General features: G+C 40.0%; 1 protein-coding gene across 1 annotated transcript; it reads right to left on the reverse strand.

The window, feature by feature from the left end:
- Positions 1–4,079: 4,079 nt before the first annotated feature.
- On the reverse strand, positions 4,080–11,123 carry LOC104953113 (serine/threonine-protein phosphatase alpha-2 isoform-like). The gene is made up of 7 exons (XM_010780043.1): positions 10,699–11,123; positions 9,466–9,597; positions 8,678–8,908; positions 8,170–8,274; positions 6,050–6,273; positions 5,055–5,189; positions 4,080–4,962 (listed from the first exon to the last, which is right to left on the reverse strand). The coding sequence occupies exons 1-7, from the start codon at positions 10,751–10,753 to the stop codon at positions 4,867–4,869; spliced, it is 978 nt and encodes a 325-aa protein (XP_010778345.1). The 5' UTR covers positions 10,754–11,123; the 3' UTR covers positions 4,080–4,866.
- Positions 11,124–11,338: the final 215 nt, after the last annotated feature.

Below are 11,338 nucleotides of genomic sequence, written 5' to 3' on the forward strand. Positions count from 1 at the left end.
TGTGTGTGTGTGTGTGTCCCAACAAGTGGGGGAGGATCTGGGGAACAGGAGCATCTATAAGCAGAAGGAGGGGCGCCTCAGACAGTGTATATGAGACCCTCACAATCACGGTACGTTGCCCACTTCAGATCATCTGCTTCACTCTCATTCTCCTGCTGGGTCTAAAACATTTTCCCCTCCAGGTCCACTATGATGGGACGACTACTTCTTCAGAGCGTCCTGATCCTCTGGCTGCTGCAGACGGCGAACACACTGGGTGAGTGAAGGGCAGAGGGAAGGCCTCTCCGGCAGTGAGGCATATGTCAAATAGTGGCATCGCCAATATATTGCCTTAACGTTTTACATTCATTTGAATGGCGCGTATTTTCAATGAACTAAATGTAAACTGCTTTACTTCTGATGGATTATTACAATTAATTGAAGATGCATTACCTGTGTAGAGTTTGCTAGGTTTATTGGTGAAATTGTTCTATAATTAAAAATATTCAACACAATAGAGGGAATGTAAAATAATGTTTTTTTTAAACGCCTAAATTAAGGCACAAAACTAAACGAGCAACCGACTGAAAACAAAATGGGGAGAAGAAATTTGGAAAAGTTACCTTGATATTTCAAAGTCAAATGAGCCAGTTTAAACCTTTAAGGAATCTTAATCCATAAGAAAAAAGCAGTAGTTTATTATAGGGGGGTGATGTGTGTCCTGTGTTGTGCAGAGTCACTCCGGTTGGTTTTGTGTCCGTGGTCTGGGTGTCAGGAGTGAAACACTTGACTTGTGATTTATAAGCTGGAATTTGGTCAAGGATGATGATATCTACTATTGCAACAAAAGTCTTCCTCTGTGCTTAAGCCAGAAATCGAACAGGAACCCCTCTGAAGGACCACATTACCTGTGTGACATGATTTGTGTCCTTGCTCATTTACTCTTACAACTCAAATCTGCCATTGCAGTTCATTTTCATGACAGTGTCATATTGATAAATCCTGTTATTCTTGTACTGGCGGATATAGACTGTTCCAACTGTATTTTGCTCCAACATCCTAACCAATTGTCACCATCTGCACCATTGCTGTTTCAGTCATCTCTTTTATTGATGGGCTCTTTGCAGTTTTCAAATATGTTTTTTCTTCTGTTGGTAAATAATATTTAATCTTTATCAGAACTTAATTTTGCAATAATGGAGCATTTAACTGCCAGAATGGACCAGGTGAGAAACTAGCAAATGGTTGATTGATAATGTTTTTGGAAAACAAACTACAAAGAAAGTTTATCTATGTACATTTTGCATATTGTAAAAAAAAAATTGCATTCTAGAAAGACCCCGAAGTGTAAAAGTGTTAAAATGCGGCCCCGCTGCATGCTTCAGTCTCGTACAGTGAAACCGTACGACCTGCTTCATCCTGAGGAGATGAAAAGATGAGACAAATGTTTTTCGGGCGCTGAGGTTTGCCTGTCACATTTCAAACGATCATGTTAAACTGAAATCTTAGCAACGCTCGCTCTGTAGCTCTTTCCTTTCCTCGGCCCTCTCCCAAATGTTCTTGTGACGATGCGAAGCAGCCATATATTCTTTTCTCTTTACCATCGGCCTCAGTTTGTGAAATCAAAGGCAGCTGGGCTTCGGTGGCAGCAGCAGTCTAAATATAACATCCCTCTGTGAGGAGGGAAATAATGCATTTTACTGCTTGTACACAGTCGCTCCATTGACTTCTGTAGAGCCGAGGCTGGTCCGTCCCAAAAATCTGCATCGGAATACTAACTCAACCTCAGACTGGATTCCTTTATTACAATCTGAGAAAGAAATTCATTAAGGGACTTTATGATAAGTGTTTGGGTCTGGAGGGGGGCTGAACCTTATGTTTCACTTTAAAAAAGAAAAGAAAAAGAAAAGCCAAGTCCTCCAGGAGGTTATTCTTTCTTCCTTCAATTTATGAACAAAGGAGTGGATATTTTTCCAAAGCTAAATGTTTGTCTTCTCCCGTTTTTATACAATATTAACCTGATACTAGTTTAACATCGAATGTCTTGTATTTAAGGTTATGGTGCTCAATCTGGAGTACCAAATGGACATGGGCCACAAACTAATGGTAAAGTCATTACACTCTGTACACTTGTCTCTTTATAAAATGCATACAAATGATTTATTGAGTGGGATTTCCAGTCAAGCTCAAACGTGTCATGTTTGTTCTAGGAAATGTACCTCAGAATGGTGGAGCTCTGGGACGAATGCTGATGCCATCGAAAGGTAAATAACAGCCAATATCTCTAGCCATGAAATCTTCCGTCCTGAGGATTATTTTATTTAAAAACAATGGTTTTTTTTTAGGTGTGGGTCAGCCAATGGGTGCACATAATGGATACGGTGGATACCCCACAAAAGGCATAGGTTAGTGATGCATGCGCACATACATCTGCACGACAGATTGATGTGATTATAGATATTTTCCTAATCCAGTTGATATTGCAAGTACAAATAGAGCTAAATCTAATGGTAAATGTGTTTCACAACATAAAGTGAAAATATATATATACCTTTTTATCATCAAACATCTCATATATTTCAGGCTATGGTGCCGCGGCTGGTAGCACAAATGGAGCAGGAAATAAAGGTAAGTTCTACTAAATAGGTATTTTTACTTTATTGAAATAAAATACTGTAACTTATCCATCTTTTTTAAAACTTGTTTAAGGATCTATTGCTTATTTTTTTCCCTTTTTTGTTTGTCAGGTTATGGAGCAAAAGCTGGTGCGACAAATGGACAAGGTGGCAACCCACAAGGTATGTACTACGATTAAAATAAATAAAAGACATTTTGCTGGAAATGCAAGATTGTCACCTCTATTTTACCCCCAATCTACTGTTTAACTCTTGGGCTAGTCTCTTCCATTGACTCTTCTCCGATCTCTTAATGCAGTGGTTTTCAAACTGTGGGGCGCGACCCCTGGTGGGTCGCGGAGGTACTGCAGGAGGGACGCGTGAAGAAATTGTAAACAAACACTGCTCGAAAAGATCTCATTGGTCAGAGAGCTGTGGGCATACTGCTGCCTTTTGCAACATCCTACTTGTGTGAGATAGGCTTTTCTGCTGTTGCTGCCATCAAAACGAAATACAGATCAAAGCTGAACATTGAGAATGAACAGAGAGTGGCAGTCTCAAAATAAAAGACATTTTATTTAAAAAATCTACTACTCAGGGAAGAAGGACTAGTTTTAATTAGGCCAAATTAATTCACAGTATCTATTACAAGCACTTTTGTTCATGTGTAATCCATAATAAAATATAAAATGATAGTTGGATCTTGTATCTTCTTATTATTAGCAGAGAAAATGTAATGTTTTTACAACAATATACAATTAATCCTACAAATATAGACGGGAACCGTTCCCGTCTATATTTGTAGGATTAATTGTATATTGTTGTAAAAACATTACATTTTCTCTGCTAATAATAAGAAGATACAAGATCCAACTATCATTTTANATTGAACATATTAAAAAAAAGTAGGAAATGTCAAAAAATATAGAAACTATTTGTTTTGTGCTTTTGTTCAAGTCCAACACATTTCCTGGTTTAACTTTTCAAAATGTGAGGATTTGGATCAAATTAGATTTTGGACAAAAAACATTAATATCAACAAGGGCTTGTTAAATTAATGATTTGGTCTTCATAGTATTTTATACTGCGAGGACCACATCATTAATTTAACACTTCAATAAATAATGATAGTCCTAAATGGCAGATATAAAATAATTTGATACATTTTTTACACCCAGCCGAGTATTAGAAATAGTTGACTTTATCCTACATCTCTTTATATAGCTTTACTGCAGGTTTTTACATTTTACAAAACTATAAGCTCCAACTAATGTTCATTTTGGCAGAAGCTGGAAGAAAAGAGACTTTGTAATGATAAGCAGTTTGAACAATTCAATCCTTTAAATTGTTCAAACTCAGGCAGCTCGTAGTACTGCGGACTGATCACCAGTTATCTGCAGAAGATTAATTGCAAACCCACTTTTTTTCAGAAAATAGATACAGTTACATAAAGAATAAATACAAAAAAATGACATGTAGACGTTGTAGCTCAGATTCTCGCTTTATTGGTCAACTTGATGAAAGACTACAAAACGAATTCACAAAAAATCTCTTTCAAGTAATCAAATCTGTACAAACCTAAACTGTATGGGGTTTTTACAGCTCTGGCTCATATGAATCTGAAGAGACATATGCGTGTGTGTGTTTGTGTGTGTGTTGGTGTGCAAGCATGTACTTGCTTTTCTGAGACGAGGTGACATGCTCCTTCCTGTTCAAGGATGCCGATACGTCATTCTCAGAAAGGCAAGCCGGATCATGAACACACGCACACACATACATACACACACCTGTGTTTGAGATTTTACAGTACAGAGGACAGGGAAAACAAAGTACTTCCCCCCTCCACAAGTACACACACGCCACCTGCTGGCAAGGGTTTGCAGCTGAGCTCATCACGTCAGCGATCTCCCACTGTATCGCGAACCCTGCTTTTTCAGTCAAAATTACTGTACAGACAGACACTGTGGTTTTAACCTTTCCACGGGAGGAGTGGTAAGAGAGAGAGAGGGGAAAGTATAAATCTCTAATACTCTCACACAAAATGTACACGTGCACACATGATTTTAATGCTCACCGGCAGACGTTCGTCACCTGCGCACGCACGCACTCACTCAGACAATTCATAACATTAAATGTTTTTAAGAAGTACAGATAAAAAAGGAAAAAGCCCTGGGTATAGGTTTGATTTCTGGCTGTTTGGTGAAAGAAAGGAGAAGAGAGGTAGAGAGGGCAGGAGGGGCGGGGTCGGAGGTCGAGGGCAAATCTACTGTTGTCATTTCTTAGCTTTCCTGGGGGGGGTCACTGGGCGGCCAGAGCCCATGCCTCCTCCACCACCGTAGAACAGCTTCTTGTCTGCAGGTTTGAGAATCTGCAAAGAAAAAGGCAGCGATGATGAAACTGAGTAAAGATGAACAGAAACATTATAAAACGTGTAGGATGTGTGTGTATTTTCCTGCGTACCTGGAATGAGCACATGAGGGTCTCATCAACGCTCATCATGGCTCCGGCGTTATCGAACTCCCCGCAGTAGTTTGGGGCTGAGAACAGAGTCACCAGCTGTCTCTTTGCAAAGAACTCATATCCGTCCTCCACCACCTGGAAACAGATTAACGACATGAACAGGTTGTTTGTTTATTGCTTATAAGGAGTGAGGGTGATTTAAAACATTTGCTTCTCATCTGCACACAATAAGTCAGAAACAAAAACCCGGTCCAGATCGTAATTCATTTACAGCCTTTTATTTACAAAGGGCTTAAACACATTGCTGTCACTGCCTAACCGGTTATCAGTAAAACTGGGCTGATATCCAACTCTGCTGGAGTGTAGGGCTGCTCGATTATGGCAAAAATCATAATCTCGATTATTTGGGTCAATAATTGATATCACGATTATTAAAAACGATTATCCATTTATTGAAAGAAAAATTAACAGTATGTTTTTAACAGTTGATTACCCTGAACTTTAAGTATAATTCAACTGAAAAACCAATAAAATAAAAATAAAAATAATCGTTTTATTTCGATCATAATTGCGATTAAAATACGATTAATTGAGCAGCCCCACTGGAGTGGCCATAGGGCTATCCAAGTGCTTCAGCAGCTCCACTTCACTTCTAAATGCCACTAACAGCTGGACACGCTTGTTCAATAAATATTCTATCCTTGCTTTAGCTACAAAATTAGTTTTGGCGGAAAGGAGGAGGAACGACTCACAACACATAAATATAGGAGAGATAATAATAACCATCCGGCCTTTTAAACATAAATAGGGGTAAAACTACTCGCCACTGTGTCAAACTGCTCTGAGCACATTGAGATGTTTCCTATAACAACATGACTGATTTCCACACCCTTCTACCCAGAAACAGAGGAGTGGTGGCTTACAATATCATTTATTAACTTTTTGCAACATCTCTACCAACTTGTATTCCTTCAGGACTGATGTTATGCACTGACCTGATGGGCCCGACAAATGAGGTCCATGTCGTGTTTGTGAAGGAACTTGGTGACCACGTCGGCGCCAAAGGTGAAGGAGACGCCACGGTCGTTCTCTCCCCAGCCCAGCACATCTTTGTCTGGGTCGGCCCACAGCAGGTCGCAGAGGAGGCCCTGGTCAGGCACGTCAGTGGGGCGCATGACCCTTCGCACCTGCTCCATAGACTGGAGGTCTGGGGACAGTCCTGGAGAAGTTCACAGAGAACATTTCAATGTTGGAAAGCGAGGAAAACATACAGTAGGTTCGGTTCTATGATAGGTTCTGCTCGTTTTCATTTCTATATGTTCTGCTCGTTTTCATTTCTATATGATCAAAATGTTTGGATTTGGGCTTAAACTGCAGTGTACCAAACGGAAGAGAAAGTCTTGCAAACATACAATAACCTTTCTGTCGTTGTGTCTTTTGTAACCCAATACGTTTTAAGAGGGAAGAGATGTTTACTCTCATGATGAGGAGGGCCTTATGCTATTTCTGAATTACAAGTACTACCAAACACACCAAACCATGCCATTTACTAGGGGTGTACAGACACGTACCCGTACCGAAATTATTCGTACCGAACAAATATAACGTTAAACGTGAACAATTGAGAACGTGAACGACTTTTTGGAAGTAATCTCAGATGCTTCGTCGCAGCATTCAGAGTAATTTGCTCACATTGGGCTCAACGCGTCAGAGCGAGCAAGTCATTTCATTGGACGAGAGGCATACTATGAGAGCAGGGATGCGTTCAAATGTAGTCAGTAATTTGAGGAACTGTCGAAATGGCGAACGCAGATAAAGTTGAGCTCGAAAATCCTCCAGCATCATTGAAGTCCCCGGTTTGGGAACATTTTAGTTTCGCAGTTACGCACAAGGATGACGGACAAAGACAGGTGGACCGAACCAAAGCTGTTTGTCGGCATTGTTAAACTGAAATTGGTTACGCGGCTGGAAATACATCAAACTTGCACACTCATTTGAAAAGGCATCACCCGAACGTGAATATCACCGGGGTACCAAAAGAAAAAAGACTGAAGTGCAAACTCAACTCCCACTAGCATTTAAGCCTCCACCACTCGCAAAAAGTTCAGACCGAGTCAAAGCTATTACAAACGCCAAATATCCTTATGTTGCCATGTTAGCAAAGCGCTATCTGGCTGTATCTGCTACCTCTGTAACTCGCGAAAGGGTGTTCTCCACAGAAGGAGACATTGTTAGTGCCAGCAGATCTGCCCTTTCGGCAAGCAATGTGGACAAGTTAATTTTTCCTTTAAAAAAACATGAAAATACAATGACAAGCAAGTCATAATGTCAAACTGGCTGCTTAGGTACTAGTACAGTACAGTTCAAATACAGATTATTTCAGTTCATCGAAATGCTGCACCTTAATGTTTATTTTATTATATTTTGTATGGATTTGAGTGAATACATTATTCACAGTTTAATAATTAAAAAAACCCAAAAAATATTTTATGTTTTGTGATAATTCTTTCTGCTGTACCGAACCGAACCGAACCGTGACCTAAAAACCGAGGTACGTACCGAACCGAAATGTTTGTGAACCGTTACACCCCTACCATTTACACATCAGCCCTGTCTCTACATGTATTTTAAATGTCACACGCTCTGGACAGATATGTGCTTCTTTCTTTTTGATTCTTTCTGTGATGAGATTTTACGAGTGAATGACCATGACATTTTTTCTTTTAATGTGCAGTTGTCAAGAGACCTTACCAGGTCACAGAGTATATTAATTTGCAAGACATATGAACTGTGTTAAAGCCTACATTACTTATTGTGTTAGATAGAAGGCACCGTCCAGCAAAGGTCATAAACAAGGTCTTTTTAAGTTCGCCTGTATAACAAAACTGTGTTCCGCATGTTAGCAGAACTGAGTTGTGATTAGAAATAAAAAGTGCTCTTTAGTCATGACTCCTTAACAGGGTACGGAAACTAAATATACCCAAACAAGAACTGAATATCCCACACAGTACTGCAGGTCTTAAACCATAATGTTGACAGTAACAACAGTGCAGAGGCGAGTTTGTTTGTGTGTGCACTCTGGATGGGCGCCAAATTAACTATTTGATGAAGATACCTCCATGGCAACAGAAGATCTTCTCATCAACAATGGCTGCAACAGGCAAACAGTTGAAGCAGTCAGTGAAGGTCTTCCACAGCTTTATGTTGTATCGCCTCTTACCTGTGGGAGGAAAGCACAAATACGTGATGACAATCTAATCTCGAGAGCAATAAATTCTCGGCAGCCGAACCTATTGCACAACATTAGAAACACAATATTTTCCATAAACCTGGCTCTGCTAAATAGCAGAGAAGGGCATGTGATTGTTTACTGCACATACTTCCTTATCATGCTCTTTAGCCTGAAGCCTGGTGTACTGAGAGCTTGCAGTGTGGCTTTTGTAAATACCTTTTCTACTCTTAACACTGCTTTCTCTTTTTTTAAAGTTCAATAAATCAGACTGAACACCAATAATTGTTCTAAAGCCTACAGGCTTGGGATTTCTTAGCAAACTAATAGTAACTGTAGATGGTAGAGGCAAACTAGTGTCTGCTTGTATCTGGATACATGCCACATGACTTACACTCATCGTAGAAGCCATATATTCTGTTAATGGAGGCGCACTCGTGGTTTCCTCTCAGCAGAAAGAAGTTTTCTGGGTATTTGATCTTGTATGCCAGCAGCAGGCAGATGGTCTCCAAAGACTGCTTGCCTCTGTCTACATAATCCCCCAGGAACAGGTAGTTGCTCTCTGGTGGAAAGCCCCCGTATTCAAACAGCCTCAGCAGATCATAATACTGCCCATGGACATCACCTGGGGAGACAAACAGACGTGCATTATTAAAGTGGAAACAGCAAGGACGGTCAAAGGTGTGATTATCTTATTTTGGTATGAGCATAACAAATATGTTAGGAACATGCATAGAAGCCCAACAACACCCTGCAAATAAACAACAACACTTTGTGATTATTTTAAAATGAACACTCTTCTGAATGTGATGCTTGTCTTGTTTTTTGTGATGACAACACAAACCACTTAAAGGGAAAGCAAGCATTAAATGTGACCAAGACTGTCCCTTTAAAACTATTATTCTTCATTAAGTGGCATCAGCAGGATGACACAGGAGGGCAACCCCAGGGAGACATGAACTGCACAACAGCACTGCCCTAGCAAACCAGTTTTATCAGCTCATCCCTATAGTCCTATAATTATGTTGCAAGGTCACAGCCATGAACGATATAACGCAAATCTAAGCTTTCTCATTACAGTCCAGCACGTTAAGCTACAACAGCCACCTAAGAGTGATTGTAAATGCTATGTGACCACACTTAAGAATTCCCCAGACTCTAAAGTACACAACTAAGCCTTACCACAAATCTTAAGGGGGGCCTCAAGTTCGAGCAGGATTGGCTGGCTGAGGAAGATCTCCCGAGATTTGAGGCAAAGACCACGGATTTCATTCTCTGTCAGCTGAACATTTTTGCCAGGTCTGGAGCCTTTCACTGTGAGGGAAACATACAAGAATGAGGAATTAGAAAACAAAAGACAATAAACACAGCAGAGTTTTGTATTCATATGTGGAAAAGGAGGCCTAGCTAACTAACAGTATCATTTATAGCCAAATGAGATTCAGGATTATGTTCCTAAAATGGGAAAACACACCCTACCAACAAATTCACATGTTTTGAGTAAAAAAAAGGGCTGGCTGCCATGGGCGGTTGGCTTGTGCTAATGTGTACTGTCTGCATGCTGTTTAGTATTCAAACATGGACTCCTTCCTCCATCATTCAAGCAATCATGATTATATAAAAGATGTTACATTTAAAGATGAAAATGTGGAATAAATGAAAAAGTAATATTATGAATTCCACGTTTTTCCAATAGATATCTGAATGCCGAAAGCTTAACTACAACCAAAAGTAGCCATTTCTTTTTTACCAGTAGTTATTTTTTCATTATATAAATGCATTTCACCATGCCCCATTACCCCTAAATTCAGCCACAGAGTAGTATTACATATGTGTGTGCCCTTTTGCTCAAATACATCTCCAACTTGTTTAGATAACATATATATCAACAACAAATACCAGTAATCAGCACCACTAACAATAAAAAAGGCCACCTGGTCATATACAGTAATGCATGTAAAAACTGTTGAAATGTCTAGAACACATATATATTCTGACCTTATTGGTTTTGGATATATGTACTCTTGAAACACGCCAACTCTATGAACTACTCTTAAGGAAATATGCAAATAAACTGCTCCAGTTGTGTTACATCTGTTTTAAGTAATAATGCAGGTCAAACACAGCGGCTCGCACACTGTCTGATATGTGGAAATACTTCACGGGTAGAGTCCAACAAATATATAGCGCGTTTATTGGGTACTGTATTTACTGTTTAATGAGCGGGAACAACAAAAGGTGAATTTGCTGCTAGGAGGATGCTACTGACTAACATAACTGGCGGTCAAAAGCCCGTGTTTCGTTAGCAATAGATAGACTCTGGCTAGTATAGCATAGGTGGCTATCGTTGTCTAGCATCTGTTAGCTAAAATGGCTACCTCTGTGAATACATATCGAGCAAAAAAGCCGCCTTACCTTCCAACAGACGTTGTATAATGGAGTCGATGTTCAACTTATCAGCTTCGGCCATGCTATTCCTCTATTTTGGTCAGGTTTTAAATCACTCCTACGAATTAGAGACTTAGTAACTGTAAACGGGCTACCGAGTTACCGTTAGCTCAACTAGTTAGCGTTAATCGGCTATCGTTAGCCCGCTAGCTAACCTTGGGGCAGAATTGGCAACCTCAAAATGTGAGGCTTGGTGCTGGGTTTTTAAAGATGTGATGGCTGGCACGTACTTCAGAAATCCGCATTCGTCAACTATGTTCCATCAGATATCCGAATTCAGTTAAACCATAAGTATTTTCTCGTGACAACGATATTTCTGCCGTAGCTACTAGCACCATGCCATGGACAAAAAAAGGCTAGATAAGCGTTAGCTTAAAGCGAGGTTGAACGGAAAAGATCTGACCGTTCCCGCGCTTCCATTGGTCAGTGTTGCCAGTAGGCGGTGCTTGGGCGAGTCATTATTGTCACTGATTGGCTGTTGCCAACGTCGGTCAGCATTTACTTATCGCAAAACCACAGTGTAAAAAGGACAACCATTCTCGGTTATATCTCGTGTTTTCTTTGCATAACATTATAGATTGTGTCAAACAATTCAATATACAGCGCG

This window comes from Notothenia coriiceps, unplaced genomic scaffold (assembly GCF_000735185.1).
Source record: "Notothenia coriiceps isolate Sejong01 unplaced genomic scaffold, NC01 NC01_scaffold00021118, whole genome shotgun sequence".
NCBI classification, from domain to species: Eukaryota; Metazoa; Chordata; class Actinopteri; order Perciformes; family Nototheniidae; genus Notothenia; species Notothenia coriiceps.